This window comes from Camelus bactrianus, chromosome 11, assembly GCF_048773025.1.
Source record: "Camelus bactrianus isolate YW-2024 breed Bactrian camel chromosome 11, ASM4877302v1, whole genome shotgun sequence".
NCBI lineage: Eukaryota > Metazoa > Chordata > Mammalia > Artiodactyla > Camelidae > Camelus > Camelus bactrianus.
Genome location: NC_133549.1, coordinates 76594142 through 76614944, shown reverse-complemented (window position 1 = coordinate 76614944; position 20803 = coordinate 76594142). Strand labels below are relative to the sequence as shown.

Below are 20803 nucleotides of genomic sequence, written 5' to 3'. Positions count from 1 at the left end.
TAGGTAACTTTTTTTGTGTGTGTGCTCTAAAGATGAGGCAGGGCTCGAAGACCAATTCCGTCTCTCTGCTTCCTGTTTTAGCTCAGGAAGAGTATAAGGTTTCCAAAGAGAATTTGTTATAGCTATGTCAAAGTGAAATGCATTATCTAGGATGTAATTTACTCCAAAGAGGTAAATCCCTCATTCCTCATTACCAGCCCTTAAAACTTCACATTAAATCTCCTGGATCATCAAGTCTCATTATTTTTCCCCTATAATCATTAATGGTTTATGTTTTTCCTCTGTGGTCTGTAATATTTTTCCATTTGATCTTCCAGGCCACTAATTCAGATTTCAACAGCAGCTATGTTTCCTGTCATCTATTGAACTGTTCTGTTGGGAAATCTTCTTTTATAATAAGCTCCACAAAGCACTGTGCTGCAACTGAATCTAAGTGCTCTCAATATTACCTCTTTGGGCTATTCTAATCCCTCTGGTCCTGAGAGTTCTGCTCTTTTCCTAGGTATTGGCTGTGATTTTTCTTTCTCAGTTGACTAGAACTCAGCACTGATTTGCTAAAGTATCCCAAGTGACAGCAGAACCACAAGAAGGTGCAATGGTCTCTATCCCTGCGGTAGAACAGACATTGTTCTCAGCTCTACACTCTGTCCTTCAATACAATTATATATCCAATGTCTTTAGCCGCAGAGCTTCTTACAGTGAATAGAGTATACTTCCCAGTCCCAATGGTGACAGGCTTGGCCTATAACTTGCTTTGGCCAAGAGAATGTGGGAGAAGTAACAGTGTGCTGGTTCTAAGTGAAGATGTCAAGAGATATCATAAGCATGTTTCTGCTCACCCTGTTGTCCTTCTGCCATCTGCCATGAGCATGGAATAGACTTAAAGTCAGTCCCACAGTCTGAGCTGTCCCAGCTAATTCAAAGATCCGTAAATGAGAAAAAAAAATGTATTATTCTGAAAGCTACTGAGATTTTGAGAGTGACTATTACATAGCATCCTGGCAACGGGAAAAAATGGGGGGAAAAAAAAACCTGACTAACATGACAATGTGAGCAGTAAGCAGGCTCCTAAAACCTCAGTGAAGCACTACAACAACCAACCAGCCTCTCTGAAATATCTTTTGCATTTTTCTAGCATCATCTGTAAAAAGGACTTCACCACTCTCTTCACTTTACCCCTGGCCCATGGAAATCCAGCAAATGTTGACTGACGGGATCCACAGCTCTCTGAGACGCTTCTTCCCAGGGAGATCCCCATTTCAACCCTTGCCCCAGGGGCTTTCTAGGCTGGTCGCTGGTTCCTGATCAGCCTTTAAGACAGAAAATCCTACAGACATGCTGTGGCAGTGGGGGCAAGAGCACCCAGGACCCCCTTGCACATGGATTACCTAAAGCCCCACTCCAGCAGTTACTGGGATCGAGAGAGGAAAACAGACTTGGTTTGGGAATAAAAAGGACATAATGATTCATTCAGGTTATCATTTCCCAGAACTGATTTTTTTTAATATTTATTAACTTAATGATTCCCACTGCTCTTTCATAAGTCAAATGATATCTCTGTTTCTCTAAATGTATTTTTTCTTAAAATCAAAATGAGACAAAAGGAGGAAAAATTAGACATACACAAAAGAAGAAAAAGGATAAATCCTATCTACCACTTACTGTATGATATAGGTATATAATATTGGGTCATATAGAATTCTATCTAAGACCTATAAAGTCAGGTTTTTTACATTTAAATGAGTTTACAAATGAACTTATTTAACATCACTTAATATTGATTCTCAGTCTGAAGAGGCTACCTCCATGGACATTAGGAAGTCTGTAAATAACAAATATCAAATAGGATACAGTCAAGTAGCTCAGCTATATACTTTCAGAAGTTCAATACTGTTCCCACTAACCATTTTCGAGAGGTGCATCCTCAGGCAGATCCACATCAAGCATAAGGTCATCATCCTCAAGGTCACATGATTCAAGATTATTCAGAATATCCTGTGAACAAAAGCAGGAAAAAAAATGCTGTAACCTAACTCAATGTTATCATTAGATTTGAACATCACTACTTGAGAATCTGATTTTACTCAATGTTTGTGTGGTTAAGTACAGATTTTAAAGATAAGAATTTTTTAATGAGAAAAAAAAAAACCAGGTTCAACTGGTTTACCTGGTTAAGCTATTTAAATAGCATCCTTTTCTGGGTCTTCTTCCCCACCAGTAGATTTTACTTTTTATTTTTAAAAACTTACACATTGCTCACTATCTGCAAGATATTGTTCTAAGCACTTTACAGGTATTAATTGATTTCTTCAGACTTCCCTATGATTTAGTGACTAGTGCAATCTCCATATTATAGATAAACTAATACAGAGAAAATCTAATCCCTGGCCAGAACAGGATGTGAACACAGGAGGTCTCCTAAGCCTGTGCTTTAACAATTTCCCTGGTAACATGAATAATCAAAAATAATAAACAATCTCCCAAAGTTTATTCGTATGTGTTGTGGAAGGTGGTGTTTTATTATCTCTAGGGATTGGACCACTTACGTAAAATAATGAAGTAAGTCTTTAACAATGTGATTACTTCATTTACTTTCCTGAGCCAAACATGCCTACTGTTTCTCTCAGCACCACTACTACTTCCTTGGTTTACCTTAATTTGTTCTTTTTTACAGTAGAACTGAACTACTCAAATTGGTTATAAGGAGTCCCTCCTGGGTTCTATTTGCAATCTTGCTAGTTATCACCCATCCTTAGAAAGGTAGTGTTTTGCTTTTGAAGACTCTTATTCTGAAGTCTAAATAATTAAATGAACAAAAAACTAAGTTTAAGGTAATGTACTCAGTTTAACCTATAGCCCACTAGTGAATCTCTCCAATCTAAGAACTGATCCAGTACTGCAAGACCTTGCCTTAGTGTATGTAAGTAGAAAGATCACAAATCCACAAACCTTTAAGTGGGACTGAGAGATTACAGTCTTGAAAAACTCTTAAAGAAGGGGAATATATACTTTATTACAGACAATGTGAATAAAATTAGAAGTGCTCCTATACTGGATATTCCATACAAATCTTTCCAATTTTGTGTTGTTGGGCCTTCCCTCCAGGATCCACTGAGAACTAAGAGTAATTGGAATAATTGTTATTATTTAAAACAAGCTAATAACTGCGTAATTATTTAACTACGGCATAAGAAAAAAGTATTTTGCAGAACTTCTTTCCATCAAGAAATATTTGCTGTCCTTAATATAGTCTTCCTTAAAAAATCAAGGGAAAAAAATGAGTATGAAAAAAAAAAAAAAAAAAACTGGCAAAGGCCATAATGAACAATTCACAAAATAAATATAAAATAAACAACCAATAAATATGATGTAGGAAAGACTGTTAACACACAAATGTGACGCTATCATGATTTAGAGGAATCTAAAACTCATCTATACTCCAGATAGGATTAGATTTATACAAACCTTCTGGAGGCCAACTGGCTAAAATTTAGCTAAAACCTTTTCTTAAAAGGCAAATTCTTCCCTCCTAAGAATGTATCCCTTAGAAACAGATGAATGCAAAAAATATTATGTATACGCATGGTTATCATAGCATTGTACAGAATGGCAAAAACTAGAAATAGGCTAAATGCCCAACAACAGAAAAATAGTTAAACAGGAAATATAGTCATACAACAGAATATTATGCAGTCCTTAAAAAGATAATAAAAATATTATTAGACATGGAAAGATGTTAATTGGGGAAAAACACAAACTAGTTTGTTTCTAATCTTTTGCTCTTTAAATAATGTTCCAGTGAATCCCTATATATCAACATCAAATTGAAATAAATCTACATATCAAGTTGATGGCATAACAGTCAGACTATTTCAAGTGGGAAAAAAAATTCCTCAAACCATTTGCAGTAATTATACTACAGATGGTAAAATGGAGAATATTCTGAGGTTGTTGTATATACATGGGTATAAATGAGTTATACTGCTGTTTGCCAAAAAAAAATGGATTCTCATCTTAAGAAAAAGAAAATAAAGATGTAAAAAACAATGAAATTAAATAATTCTGTGCTATGTTCTTGAATGTAAATGGGAAATATCAGTATGAACACAAGATTTTTTCATCTTAAAAGAAAAAATACATTTCTTCCACTGAGAAGGCCTAGATGTTAACTGGAAAAAAAAAATCAAGACTCTAAAATAGCATGTACAGAATTACCCATTTTATGGGAAAAACTGCATAATACACATAAAAAAACTTGGAAGAAAATCAAAACATAGGTTAACTATTTTAGGACTATGGTTTTTCCTGTCTTTTTTATTTGAGTATTTGTATTTTTTCATTTTCTGCAATAAGCATTATGATTTATATAATTTACCCCGCAAAATTATATCCTCTATAAAAACATTCAGCTATTTGTACGTATGTGTGAAACAAGGTGATGCTGGGTACCCCAGGCCAAATCCAACAACTAAAGACACAGTAAAGAATCAAAGGCAATAGAACCTCATTTTCTAAATCCAAAGTAGGGCTTCCTGAGAAGTACGAGTCAGCAAAAGAAGTATTGCCATGACTTCCAAAAAGGTGCTCAACTTTTTAAATAACTAAACTCTACATTTGTTTTGTGTGGTTTTCTGCAGGTTTCATTTTATAATGAAAGATTTAAAAGCATAGTCTTAGAGAACAGAAATGAGCCTATTCTAATGAATGCAAAAGGAGTGGAAAAAATTATGATGTCATTTTGAGAAGTTACTAAGAAAGCTCAGAGGAAAAGGAAGGGGAACAGAGTTAGCAATAGTTACAGGGAGGGAAAACCATCCATATTTATGCTCCAAGTTAATGCTCATCAATAAATCATTATATACGATGTTTCAGAAATTTATCTAGACACATGAAAGGATGCTCTGCAAAATGGTGGGGAGGAACCAATTATATATGCACAGTATGATTCCATCTTTAATGCTGTAAAATATATTTAAGTATCTGATGATGATAAAACAAAGAATTATTATTTCCCATTGTGTGAGATAATGTGCTTAGGCTCTTTGTATTCTTTTTTATTTTGATTTTTTACACTTCTTTTTTATTTTATAATAAGGACGCACCGCTTTAATAGTAATTAAAGCTTCATGCTGAAAAAAGTCTACCTCCCTTGGCAACAGCAGGGACATTCAAACTGCACAAACTTAGCCTGCATGTGGGAATCCTCAATCCAGCCCATCCCCTAACCACAATGATAACCAGAGCTGCCTACCCCTTCCCTCTTCACTCCAGCCATTCTGCACCAGTTTGGGTGCCTGTCCTGGTATTCCCAGAGAGTCTCATTACATGAGTAATAAATCTTTTCACATTCTCTTGGTACATGTGTGGCACCATCTTTCTGGACACCTGAACAAATTTGGGGGGAGAGGAATCGATCCTGCCCTTCTGTGTGGCAACCGTAAGACACACTTTCAAAAATTCAACACAAACAAAGACCAATATATGCGAGGCACAATTCTGGACACGAGCTATAGCCATGTAAAAAGACAATCCTGATCTTTCTTGAGAGTTCAGCTGAACTACTTCATGATATGGTTGCCCTGGCATCCATTTTGTGTGGCCAAGCAGTCAGCAGGAGCCTTGAACTGAAACTAGCCCCTCCCACAAGCAAATGCCCTGGACAACAGCAAGCAAATCCAAGTTCCTAATATGACTTCTCCAGCAGGTCTTGTGAGCAAGTCTCTCCCCTGCCTCCCAGGGCCTTCCCCTTGTGCAACGTTAGATAGGACCCCTGCGGAGCTTACCAAAACCCTGCACTTTTTGGTTTGAGTTGACCAATAAGGTCTTAGCTCAGGAGCCTCAAAGCACTTCAGCTATGGACCCTAACAATAAAAGCACATGCCCCCGGTTTGACAAGAGAGGCAGTGCTGAGTGAGAAGACTAGATTCTAGTATCTGTCTGAGACAGCATTCATTTTTATAGGAGGTCTCTATTTCTCCAACATTAGACTTTAAGAGTTGTATCAGATACATTATTAGATCTTTCAGTAACGTTTCAGGCAAAGAGATAAGAAAAAATTAATCTATTATAATTTTTCTTCACCAGTTTACAAATCTGTCATCTGCACAGACTAAGAAATGCATTATTATAGGAAGAAAGGAAGCCATGTAAGCATGGAGATTGCCTAACATGGGAAAGAGTTGCTGTTCCATGTTTGTGATGGCAGGCTCTTTCTCTCACTGGCAAGCCCGCATTCCTTGGGAGCCAACATCCACATACACCTGTTTTAGTTGGGAGACCATCTAGCAAAACCACTACCTGGGAGTATGAGTGTGAAAACCTAAATTTGTATGCTCTCTGGCTTCCAGAGGCTTCCCACAAGCCTCTCTGGAATTAAAACCCTGACTGAGCACATTAGCAGAAGTGCCACAGAACTTCCTTGGCCTCTGAGAATGCTTTTCCATTCAAAAAGGGTGAACTATGAGATGGTGGACTAGTGCTTCCTTCAACAAGTTTCTCCACTAATAAACTGGAGAAAGCCTAAATGTTTTTGACAATGAATGATACCATCACTAGTTTGTATTAATCACCATTAATCACCAGAGATAAATGAAAGACCTGAAACCATAGAAGAAGAAAACGTAGACAGTGCTCTGTTTCACATTAGTCTTAGCAATATTTTTTTAGATACGTCTCCTCAGGCAAGGTAAACATTAGCAAAAATAAACAAACAGGACTACATCAAACTAAAAAGCTTTTGCACATAGAGGAAAACTATCAATAAAACAAAAAGTCAGCCTACTGAATTGAAGAAAATATATGCAAATGATACATCTGATAACAGGTTAATATCTAAAACACAAAAAGAACTCATATAATTCAACATCCAAAAAAAACCCAGTTAAAAAATGGGCTGAGGATCTGAACATTTTCCCAAAGAAGACATACATGTGATGGCCAACAGATGAATGACAAGATACTTAACATCACTAGTCATCATGGAAATGCAAATCAAATTTCACACTTGTCAAAATGGTTATTATCAAAAAGTCAACAGATAACAAGTGTTGGCAAGAATGTGTAGGAAAAGTAACCCTCATGCACTGTTGATAGGAATGTAAACTGGTACAGACACTATGGGCAATAGTATGGAAGCTCCTCAAAAATTTAAATACAACTACCACACAATCCAGAAATTCCATTTTGGGGTATTTTTCCAAAGACAACAAAATCACACCTTTGTTCACTGCAGCGTTATTCACAATAGCCAAGACAGGGAGGCAACCTAAGTACCTATTCATATAGAGGAATGTTTTAAGAAGGGGTGTGTGTGTGTGTGGTGTGTGTGTGTGTGTGTGTGTGTGTGTGTGTGTGTTAAAATACTAGCCATAAAAATGAATGACATCTTGTCATTTGTGATAATGTGGTTGGAATAAGTCAGAGATAGACATATACCTTTATGATTTCCCTTATATGTGGAATCTAAAAAAGAAAACAAATGAACTAACAACCAAACAGAACAAACTGGTGGGTGCCAGAGGGAAAAAGGACTTGGTGGGTGGGAGGGTTGAGTGAAACAGGTAGGGAAGGTTAAGAGGTATAAGCTTCTAATTACAAAATAAACAAACCATGGGACATAATGTACAGCATAGGGAATACAGTCAGTAATATAGTAATAACTCTGTATGGTGAAGATGGTAACTAGACTTACCGTGGTAAGCATTTTGTAATGTACAAAAACATCAAGTCACTACACTATACACCTGAAACTAATGTAATACTTTAAGTCAGTTACAAAACAATTTTTAAAAAAATCAGGATTGTTTTCTATACACCAAAAGGAACAATCCAAAAAGAAAATTTCCATTTACAATTGCATCCAAAAGAATACCTACAATAAATTTTAAGTAAGGAGGTAAGACTTGTACACTGAAAACTACAAAACACTGCTGAAAGGCTAAAGACCTAAGTAAATTGAAAGACATTTTGTGTTCATGAATTGAAAGAATTAATATTGTTAAGATGGTTACTACATAAAGTGGACTATATTTTCAATGCAATATCTTTCAAAAGTCAAATGGCTCTTATTGCAGAAATGGAAGAGTAAATCCTAAAATCCACATGGACGTGTAAGGGGCACCAAATACCAAAAACAGTTTTGAGGAAAAACAACAAATTTAGAGAAGGGCTCATTTTTTTAAAAAAATTTCTTTACCATTATTTTAATGCATTTGAAGATTTACCTACATTAATTGGGAACAAAGAAACAAAAATAAACATTTCTTTGTTCTTCATAAATAACTAGAGGGCTCACTTCTTGATTTCAAAACTTACCTTTATTGTCAAGCAATCAAAACTACATGATTACAGATTATTATAGTAATCAAAACAGTGTGCTACTGGCAGAAGACATATCAATCAGTGGAACAGTACTGAGAGAACAGAAATATATATACATCAACGTCCAACCGATTTTTGACAAGGATGCCAGGAGTATTCAATAAAGAATCATCTCTTCTTCAAATGGTGCTGAGAGAATTGGATATCTACACGCAAAAGAACCAAGTTGGACCATTACTTTACAACATATACAATAGCCAACACAAAATGAATCAATGACCTAAATACAAAACTAAAACCATAGATATTTTAGAAGAAATACAGGGCTAAATCTTCATGACTTTGCATTTGGCAATGAACTCTTAGATGACGTCGGGGCAGAAGAAATGAAGGAAAAATTACACTGGATTCATCAAAATTAAAAACTTTGGTACAAATTATCAATACAGTGAAAAGACAACAGGAGTCAGAGAAAATACTTGCAAATCATATCTGATAAGAGTCTAGTATCCAGGATATATAAAAACACAAACAATCCAATTTTTTAAATGAACAAAGGACTTGAATAGACTTTATCTGAAAAAGATACACAAATATCTAAGAAGCACATGAAAAGATGCTCAACATCATTACTCATTTGGGAAATGTAAATCAAAAAAATAGAATAAAATACAACTTATATTCAGTAGGTTAACTATAATTAAAAAAGAAAAACAAAAACCAGAAAACAAGTGTCATGAAGTATGTAGAATAAATGAGAAGACTTATACATTGCAGGGAGGAATGTAAAATGATGCAGCTACTGTTAAAAAAAAAGTTTAGCAGCTCCTCAAAAGTTAAATACAGAATTATTACATAACCCAGCAATTTCACCCCAAGACATATACCCCCTCGAAAATTTAAAGCAGGTATTTAAACAATACATGTGTATGCCTGTTCATAGCAGTACTATTCGTAACAGCCAAAAGGTACAGACAGCCCATACTGTCCTACGTCCATCAATGGATGAATGGAATGTACACATGATAGAATATTATTCAGCTTTAAAAAGGAATGGGCTTCCGATATATGCTATAAAAATGCAGATGAACCTTAAAAATATTATGGTAAGTCAAAAATCCAGAAACAAAAAGTTACATATTGTATGATTCCATGTATGAAAAACCCAAAATAGGTAAATTCATATGGGCAGAAAGCAGACTGATGGTTTCCAGAGGTTGGGGAGGAACTACTTAATTAATGGATACTAGGTTTATTTAGCGGTTATGAAATGTTTTCGAACTAGACAGAGGTAATGGTTATATAATATTGCAAATATAGTGTCACTGAAATGTTCACCTTAAAATGATTAATTTTATCTTAGATTAATTTTACCCAAGAATAAAAAAAAAGCTTTTGAAAATTAAAAAATGTTGCTCAAATACCTAAGAAAATTACTTGTACATTTAACCTTAGATCCAATATCACAAGTCTATATATCTATTCTCGTAATATACAAAGACAAAGCTCTTTATTAAAAAATTATTTGTAATAGCAAAAGCACAATGTATGTGCTTAGAAGCTGAGGGTGGTAAATACATACATATTTGCTTTTTCTTAAAAAATGGAGCAATAAAAATTAACTTTAAAATATTAAACAAATATCTCTATTTTCATACTCCTTCCTCAGCTTAGCCTCTGTAATATGCTATTCTTATGTCAAGGAGTCCCAGAAAGTTCTCTTCTACACCTGGCGACCCTCTTACTCACTCATATACATAAGCCCTTAGGTCCCCAGAGGAGAAGAGGTAAGAGCCAACGGACCCTGTCTCTTCTGTCAATCTTAGAGTAAACTACCAAACCACTGACCCAGGTGATTCGAGGTCAGTTTTCTCATTTTCATCTTTGCTTTTCAGCTTTTAAAACTTCTCCAAACTGGGATAAACAGAGTGGTGTTGTCAAGGCCCCTTTAAAATTGCAGAACCAGTGCTGGCTCCCATTGGTACACTGAGTCTTCAACAGGGCTGCATTAACACCTTTGTTTCAACTTCATTAAGTCCAATGCATTCATCTCATTCCTTAAAAAACATCTACCTGTGATGGGGCAAATCCCTTGGCTCTCCTCTTCTGTTTTCCCCTCTTTTCTTGTTAATGACTCTTTTTCTTTTCTTTCTTTCCTTTTTTTTTAGTATCTCTAATACGGAGAAGGGAAGCTGAGACAGCAAATCCGATAAGGTTTCTCACACAGCTGCTTGGTTTTACAACAGTATAGTTATATGATATAGTGTCCATGTATCGAGGCCCCTTAGTAACAACAGTTATCATCATCTGTTTATGAGGCATATTCAGTAGATGAATAACCCAATCATCATAACGTCAATCAGCATGGCTTGCCATAAAACATACAACCTCTTCATCCATGGTGTTCCGTTTGGCATTTACAGGAGAAAGACAGTCTCTCTTCTCAGGTAAACAGACTTTACATCACATTTCATGCAGTCCATCAGGCTACCTGCTCCCTCAGGTACCCTGCTATGGACAGCCATCTGTGATTGTTCTACAGTGAGCTGTGGGTCCTCTACCAATCCAAACATTCTCTTCCACTCTGTAGCATTCAAAACCAAAGATACTGCCCCTAAATAAGTCATTCTCGCAATTCATTTTAGTAAACACTCTTCAGGAAGCTGATGACACAGATCCGCACAATAAGACTTGGCACTATAACCCCTGGTTTCAGTAGTTTCTTGGTTTTGTCCTCTCCCTAACTGGACTATCTTTCTGGTAGTCCTAGAATAATCCCATTAGGAGTAGCTTTAAGGCTATTGATCACAGATCAGACTGACTGAAATCTTAGCTTGGCCCAGCACCAGGATCAGCCCCAGGACTCTGTATTACTTTCATTTTAGCTACTACAAGTAACAGTAACCAACGGATGGTACATTGTTTCTTACTATTCTGCACTTCCTTCTGTATCCAGTGGGCCATCTCACTGGGGGTTGTGTCTCCCACCATTTCTAAATTCTGTTCCATAACTTTGGCCTTTAGTAATGGATCATAGCACAGCTGCAGTTCTGTATCATGAGTGACTAGACGGCCACCTAAGAATCAAAAATTCTTCATCCCCAGTCCTTTCATCCTTTCTCTTCCCAAATCACATGTTTCAGTGAGTCAAGGTTGATTTAGCATATTCCACTTTTTCTTCCACAAGAGTGACATTAATTCAGACATGACTGGCCAAAAAGCTCAGGGGTTCCCAGGCCCCGTACGTCTGGCTAACTGCCTACGAATTTAGAGATTCCTGCTTCTTCCTCAGGTTAATTCACTAGAACAACTCACGGAATTCAGGAAAGCACTAAACTTTACGATTACAGTTTTAATATAGCAAAAAGAAGAGGTACATGACCAGCCAAAAGAAGAGACACACAGGGCAAAATCTGGGATGGCCCCAAACATGAAGTTTCTGTGTTCTCTCCCCATGGAGTCAAAACAGGTCACCTCCTCAGCACACTGATGAGTAATATGCAGAGAGTATGGTTAACCAGGGATGCTCACCTGAGATGCAATGTCCAGAGTTTCTATTGAAGTTTCATTACAAAGGCATGCATGATTAAATCACTGGACACATGACTAAACCCAACCTCCAACCTACTTCTCTGGCTCCCCAGAGGTTAGACTAGTAACACAGGGCTCAACACCCCAACCTTCTAATGACATGTTTGGTTTTTCTTGCATGGCCTACTCCTACCATGAGCCACCTTGTTAGCATAAACCATTAGGGAAATTCCTAACATGTGGGAAATTCCAAAGATGTAGAGGCTCCCACGCAGGAACCGGGAACAAAAGCCCACTGAATTCTCTATTATACAACACAAGACTTACTCTAAGACATAACAGGACAATAAGCAAGACAGAATGCTACTGGGAAAAGAACATACACATAGATCAACAAAATAGAACAGAGAGCTCAAAAGTACACCCACACATGTATACTCAACTGATTCTGACAAAAAAGGAAAGACAATTTAACACAGAAAAGATAGTCTCCTCAACAAATAGTGCTGCAACTCTTAGACAAAAGTAAATGCAAAAAAATTAACCCAAAATAATAGGTGTTACACACAAATTAACTCACACTACCTACAGCATGATCTGTGACAGAAAAAAATTGTTAAGTTGAAATTTATTATAACATTTGCTTTGTGAAAGACACTTTTAAGAGAATGAAAAGACAACGAACAAACTGGGAAAAATACTTGCAAAACACATATCCAATAAAAGACTTATATCCAAAATACACAAAGAACTCTGAAAACTCAACAGTAAGAAATCAATTAAAAGGGGAAAACAGATCTAAACTGACATTTAAGATATACAGATGACAAGCATATGAAAAGATGCTCAACATCAACTGTCATTAGGAATTACAAGTTTAAAACAATAATGAGATATCACTGTACCCCTATTAGAATGTCTAAAATCCAAAACACTGGCAATACCAATTGCTGGTGTGAACGCAGAACAACTGGAACTCTCTCTTACTGCCAGTGGGAATGCCAAATGGTACAGATACTTTGCACAATAGTTTGGCAGTTTCTTACACAGCTCAACAGTCTTACCACGTCATCGAGCAACTGCACTCTTTGGTATTTTCCCAAATACAAACAGCAACAAATGAACCTAACAAGATTACAAATAAGTAACACAACCACACTGAAGGGAAGAAGAACTAAAAGAACTAACCTAAGTAAACTTGGAGAACAGTATTTTGACCCTACTATAAGGCTAAAGTTAAAACAGAATGGGATAGATAGATAGATATAAATATATATCTGAATCACTGTGCTGTGCACCAGAAACTAACACATTGTAAATCAACTACTTCAATTAAAAAAAAAAATGGTACATAAATATTGCAAGTCAGTAAATTTATTTTTCATGGGGTATGGGTTAGCAATTCTGAAACTGTGTGTTATAGATATATAGATATAAGTTATATATATATATATGTTTTATATATATATAGATTAATAGATATAATATTTATACATATACATACATATACTAGGATTAAGTAATTAAGTAAATATATTATTAATAAGACCCAAATTTCTCACTTTCCCAGAAAAGTGCTAAAAATAAGGAAAGGGAAAAGGGCAGACTGAATTCTATGGTTGGAAGCAAAGGTATCAGTATGAACTCTTGTTCTTTAATATATTAATAGATGGATACAGAAATAAATATAGGTGTGTATATACATATAATTCCTAGCTCTGTTTCAATGCCTAAAAACTATTATACACCACTAGCAACTAGCATACCTAGCCCCTAGATCTTGATTTCAAAATACCATGTTCAATAAAATTCCTCCTTGGAGAAATGCTGATTCCCAGGCTGGAAGAGGGAAAATACAAGATGAGCCTGGAAATCTTATACTGCCAGAAAATAAGAAATGCACAAAAAATAATGGCATACCAGGACTCAGGAATCAACCTGAAGGGGCTCCCAATGGTCAAATTTGGAACACTTTGAACAAAATAATGACAATAATGGATTATACATGTACAGTAAAATAAATATCCATGAGCCCACACTGATATAAATCATTTTAAATAAACCAACAAATAAATACAGAAAACAGACAGCTCTCCCTTATAGAATTCCAATTAATAAGGAATCGACAGATATAAAAATTAATGGGCAAAACTGTTTTAAAAATAGGATGTTTGCATAAAGTATCTGTCCACAAGACACTTATTAATTATAAAGGGAAATATAGTAACTTTGCGGTAGAGAAACCTGGCAGATAGCACCTTAGTCAAGTGATCAAAATCATAAACATCATCATGGAGAAAAGAGAACCCTCCTACAGTTAGTGGGAATGCAGTTTGGTGCAGCCATTGTGGAAAACAGTACGGAGATTCCTCAAAAAACTAAAAATAGTCTTATCATATGACCCAGCAATCCCACTCCTGGGCATATATCCAGAAGGAACCCCAACTCAAAAAGAACACCTGCACCCCAATGTTCATAGCAGCACTGTTTACAACAGCCAAGACATGGAAACAACCTAAATGTCCATTGACAGATGACTGGATAAAGAAGTTGTGGTGTATTTATACAATGGAATACCGTTCAGCCATAAAAATGACAACATAATGCCATTTGTAGCAACATGAATGTCCCTGGAGAATGTCATTCTAAGTGAAGTTAGCCAGAAAGAGAAAGAAAAATACCATATGGTATCACTCATATGTGGAATCTAAAAAAAGAAAAAAGAAGACAAATGAACTTAAATATAAAACAGAAACAGACTCACAGACATAGAGTGCAAACTTGTGGTTGCCGGGGGGAGGTGGGTAGGTAGGGACAGACTGGGAGTTTGAGATTTATAGATACTGACAGGTATATATAGAATAGATAAACAAGTTTATACTGTATAGCACAGGGAAATATATTCAAGATCTTATAGTAGCTCATGGTGAAAACAGTATGAAAATGAATATACGTATATTCATGTATGACTAAAACACTGTGCTATACACCAGAAATTGACACAACATTGTAAACTGACTATAACTCAATAAAAAAATTAAACATCATCAGTAATAACATATATTGAAATCATGTACTCCCTGATATGATGCACTAAAAAGAAGTGTACATCACTTTTGTGGCATTCTTATGAAAAATGCCTAATCACAATCTAATAATAAGAAAACAACCCCAGACTAAAGGTTATTTTCCAAATGGTCAGTATTCTTCAAAACTATCGATATTATGAAAGCAAGAAAAACAGAGGACTGTCAAAATGGAGGAGCCTAAAGAGACTGGACAACGGAACTCAAGGTGGGATCCTGCATTAAATTCTAGATCAGACAAAAAAGACATTAGTGGAAAAACTGGCAAATTTCAAGTAAGATCTGCAGGGTAGTTAATACTGTATTAAACTTAATTTCCTGATTTTCACGATTGAACTACGGTTACATAATACATTAACATAAGGCGATGATAAAGAAAGGGTACACAGGAACTTCTTATATTATAAAAAATTTCTCTATAAAAATCAAGTTATATCATATATCCCACCTGTGGGAAGGTAAAACATTCCTATTGGTCACCTTCAAATTAGCCAGGAAGTCCTTTAACTACTAATAAAGAAATCTCAAAACAAATAGGTATATTTAGGAAATTAAAAATTTTCCAGCAGAGAGAATTTTCAAAATAAATATTCCCATTTCTTCCAGCACTACAAGTAAGAAAAGGGGCAAGAAATGCCAGATGGGAGAAAAAAAATTAGGCTTTCAAAAGGGAAAAGTCTCATATCACTTGACGCAACTCTTACGATGACGAACACCGGTAAATTATGCCGCATGAAACACTGATTTTATAGCTAGGTCTTCCTGATGGTTGGTCTAATGTTCTCGTGCTGTTTTCTACTTCACCATATACTAAAAGGTAGATCCCACAGACTAACTTTCCATCTGTGCTTCCACGCAACTCAACTTGAACTATCAAGTTAGCAGCCTCTGCAAATATAGGCTTCCTGACTCTTAAAACTGGGAAAGGGATAAAAAAAGATTGGAGGAATATCACCTAAATGTCACGAAAAATTGAAGAGCCTAAAGGCAGTACATTCTGGCTTTTGTTCTAGCTACCACAGGACAATAAAACAAAATTGCCTGAGTTGAAATATATTTACTCATTCAGGATAGAACAGCAACTTCAATAACTCCTGAAATTCATCCAATTAGTAAAAAGCATTTAACTCCTCAGCCTCAGTGTCCTCACTAACCATAACTAGTTTATAATGCTATCTGAATCGGCTCACAGAATTCAGTATTTTCTTCATAAATATTACTAATTATGCATCAACTCTATGCCAAGTATGCTAGGTGAAAGGGTCTTGATAGTGACCAAATTACTTTTTTTTCAAACAAACTACTTTTAAAGTCACTTTTTCTCTGAAACACAGGCTTTGACCCAGAAGGAGTTTAGATAATCCAATAATTCCATTTTTATTAAAAAAAAATGAAAAAGAAAAAATGCTCAGAACACTTTGCTCATGGTCCCAACACATAGACAGGAAGGATGCATAAAGATATGGAATATAGATACTGATAAAATATTTATATTCGTCTTATACTATTCTAGAATCTGATTTATAAAAACCATTTGTCTTCTTGATTTGAGATACAAGATTCTTCTTTCATTTCACCTTCTGAATTCCACAGCTTTGTCTCTAACCACTCTCTACTTCATACTTTATACTCTTTGCAATGCTGATATTCCCCTTGTACCTCATGATTTTGTCATCCCTCCATGTCACTGTACACACTACTTCATATGCCTAAAATGCGTATTCTCTCCTTTCCTAGACCAATTGGTCAACTTTGTATTCATTCTTCAAAACTCAACTTCGATGTTACTTCCTCTTAGCATACCAAGCATACGCTGACACAGCACACATGGTATCACTCATAAAACTATACCATGATTATCTATTTATATTCACCTATCATACTACATTTTGAATTCATTAAGGACAAAGACAGCCTTACGTATATTCAGTAACTTCAGCACTTAACAGTAAGCCTGAGATGTAGCAAAAGCTTAAAAAAGTAAGTACTGAATTGAACGTCATATTAAATAGATTTGATCTACATGAAACAACATAGAGTGAAGAAAAATAGTATGTTTGAAGGGTCACAACAAATACATATGACAAATTTAAACTTTTTTCAAACCCAAAAGTTCCATTAACTGGCCAAAAAGAAGCTATGCTAATAATTAAATACACATGGAAGATTCACTAGTCTGGCCAAAAAAAGTGAAATTAAGAAAAATTTAGTTTCCTCTTCTCATTCTGTTCCCTGAACTATAAAATAAATGAGCTTGGTTAGATCCCTTCTATGCCTTCTAGTTCTGTATTCTGTATCAGAGCATACTGAAAGTATTAACATCAGTTTGAGATTTTCATTTACCTATTATTAGGACGGTCTCAACTTTCCATAAGCTGTCACTCCACTATCACATGTATGCTACCGTCACATTTTTAGTTACCTGCAGCTTGCTATTATGACACGTGGTACCTTAGAAACTTACTTAGTAAATTATGTCACAATGTGTATGGAAAAAATATTGAATATTGACCATTATACTTAGTTTAAGTGCTTCTACTTATCTTGAATTAAATGGCATGTCATCATGGCACCCATTTCAACAAGTATACATTAAGTCCTTATTTAGTGCCAGAAACCTAAAAGAGTGATGAGAGAATATGAAATATCAACTAAATTCAAGACACATAGTAGGAACTGGAGATTAAAAGCAACTAGATAGATCTGTATAAAGTGAGAACAGACCATGGAGAGCAGGTCAAGGAGTTTAGATTTGACATTATAAAGAATGGAAAAACCAATAAGAAAATAAACAATCCAACTGGCAATTTAGGAAGATTTTGGCAGAATGAATGAGAGCACCAGTACTAATCATAACTTCTAAAAGTGAGGCGGTGACACTTTTCTCCCCTACAGTCAATAGGGAACTTCATCAGTTGTACCCTTGAAACCTGTTTTCCAAATTGATGACCCCTCTACCTCTCCACTCTGCCACCACTTCAGCCCAAGCAGCTACTATCCCTCACTTTAATGACAGCTTAGCATACTGTCGACCTCCTTTTAATTCAATCTTTATACAGAGAATTTTTTAAAAATATAAATTGAACTATGTCCCTTTCCAGCTTAAAATCCTCCAACAGCTTCCCTTCAGTTTTTAGGAGAAAGAGCCACACCCTTTGAACCCCATAAAAGCTGTACTTGAATAGCCTCCTCGCTCCTGTCACTCCTCCCCTCTCTGTCAGTGCTCAGGCTGTAGCGGCCTAGCCTTCTCGTAGTTCCTCAAACACTCCACGATCCCGTCCTACCTCAAGGCATTTCCACAGGCCATTTACCAAAAACACCTAATGTTCTTCCAATTTACATACACCCTTTTTACCTACTGTATCCCTGGGCCAACTTAGCCTAAACATCATTTCCTGAAAAAGCCTTACCTAACATCCATACCAAACCAGGTTTTTCAATAATTTACTTTCAGTTTGTAATTCTCCTTTGCAGCACTCTCCCCACTTATCAATAGAAGACAGTTAATGAGTTAGCTAAATATTTCAACTACATGTGCCTCAATAGAATATAAACACTAAAACAGCCTGGAGCTGTCTTGATCACTGTAATCCTCAGTACTTTGCACATAATGTTCACTTAAATATGTTCAGTGAATTGATGGATGCCTTCCACTGGGGGCCAGACGAAGAATGGCATCATAATGATAACAGAGAGAAAACTGAATGTCTACAGAGTTTCCACAGACTTGGTTTAAAAAGTTAATTACTGAATCTTTAAAATTTTCTGCAGTGTTCTGATGTAGGGGTCAGCAAACTTCTTAAAGGCCAAGTAGTAAATATTTTAGGTTTATGTGCAATATACAGTCTCTGTTGAAACTACCCAGTATTGCCACAGTAGCATGAAAGCAGCCACAGACTACAAGTTAAACTTTACAGATACAAAAATTTATTTACAAAAGTAGGTAGGCAGCCTTAAAGTTGTATCTTGCTGGCCCCTGTTAATATATCCCAAGGAAACAGGAGACAGAAATCAAACAAAGCCAAAAAAAAAAAATCATCATTTTAAACTCATAAAGAAGCTTTTCTTGAAATACCATACAAACTTCCCCAAACTCTGAACTCAAAATGGGTTGGTATATACTGTTATTCAGTAACACACATGGCACCTTCCTTTAATGGTCACAAGTGTGTCTCCTCTCTTAATCTGGATCATGGGTTTCTGCCAAGGTAGCCAACAGTCTCTTTCTTCATATGTATTTCTCAGTAACTAGCAGTAGCACACGCGGAAATTAAAAAATATATGCTGAACAAATAAATGAATCAAAAAGAAGAAATATATAGAGGCTATATACTTAGCCCTTTTCCCTATCTTTCCCCCAGTCTACTACAGTTCAGCGTAGAGATGAATAAGAGAGGAAGCAGATGATCTGAGTGTTTTGTTTTGATTTTCAAAAATAGATATTCTTCAGTAAGACTGCATATGAACCATTTCCCCAAAGGCTGACATCTGATAACAAACAGAAAACCAGAGGACAAAGGAAACAGAGACAGTGGTCCACCCTTATCCGAGGAGTATGTTTTCCAAGATTCTCAGTGCATACCTGAAACCACAGATAGCATCAAACCCTATATATGCTATTTTTTCCTGTACATACACACCTATGATAAAGTAATTTATAAATTAGGCTCAGTAAGAGATTAACAACAATAACTAATAGTAACATAGAACAATTATAACAACATACTATAATAAAAGTTATGTGAATATAGTCTCTCTCTCTCCCAAAGTAACTTATTGTATAAATTTAATGCCTTTTCCATATTAACTAAGTACTTATTACCCATTGCGGCCCTAACTTTTGGCCAGTTTGAGGTATGAGAACAAAACTAGCACACATTTCTTTTTCTTTCTTCACAATTTCACAGACAGAAGATTCATCGTTACCTAGATTGTAGCATCCTCGGCATACAATATTTTTCCTTTCCTTATTACGTCAAGAACGTTCACCATTTCATGTAAGAAAGCACTTTTCAGCTTCTCTTTGGCATTTCCAAACTGCCAACATCACTCCTCGTGGGCCCTGGGGCCATCATTAAGTAAAACAAGTTACGTGAACACAAATAGTGTGATACCATGACAGTCAGAAGTTCAGCCGTGAAAGTAGCCTTATGGACCACAGACCAAAATTTGAGACTTTTCTCTAAAATGAAATAATAGAATTTAAACATAAATAACAAGGAACTTAATACTGATTCAAGATATATGGTAAAACCTGAGGGAAGGGTGACATTAAACATCATAAAATGAGAATTTTACAAAGTAAGTGAAAAATTTTAAATATAATTCACATCAGTGGTCCTTTACTTATCCAGGTTCCTAATTTCACTTCAAATTGTAAGCAGGTTCTACCCTGGGACAGGTAGAAAGATGAGTAAGACACAGAAGTTCTTGCCTTCAAAAGTATCCCAGCGTAGGTGGAGAGGCCAATACAAAGTGGTACACCACAAGGCAAAACAAAGTGCTAAAACCAGGAGGAAGCAGTATGATTGGAAACAGAGAGGAGGGAGTGATCGTAACTCAAAAGAACGATTCACTGACTACTTACTAAGTCAGTATTAGTGCAAAAAAAAAAAAAAAAAAAGATGAAAAGCAGCAGTTTTCAATATCTAGCAGGAAGAAGACAAGCAGAAAACCAGGGTGTGCCTTACAAGTTCTCTGAGGTCTCATCATTGAACAGTTAACCCTTAGCAGGAGGGGAGAGAGCAACAGTCTGAATATAGCCTTAGAGGATGAATAAACATGACAGGCAGAGGAATCATGGAAGAGAGCATGCTAGGCTCTAAAGTACAGCACAGGCAAAGGCACAGCATGGGTGCATTTGGAGA

At 35.9% G+C, this 20803-nt stretch overlaps 1 protein-coding gene across 4 annotated transcripts in view; it reads right to left on the bottom strand.

Moving 5' to 3' along the window:
* CCSER2 (coiled-coil serine rich protein 2) overlaps window positions 1-20803 on the bottom strand; it is a 121648-nt gene that overhangs the window by 62625 nt on the left and 38220 nt on the right. For all 4 annotated transcript variants that reach the window (XM_074374322.1, XM_074374323.1, XM_074374321.1 and 1 more), the window contains exon 4: window positions 1905-1995. In XM_074374322.1, the coding sequence (XP_074230423.1) occupies window positions 1905-1995 (91 nt within the window). The remainder of the gene's footprint in view (window positions 1-1904; window positions 1996-20803) is intronic.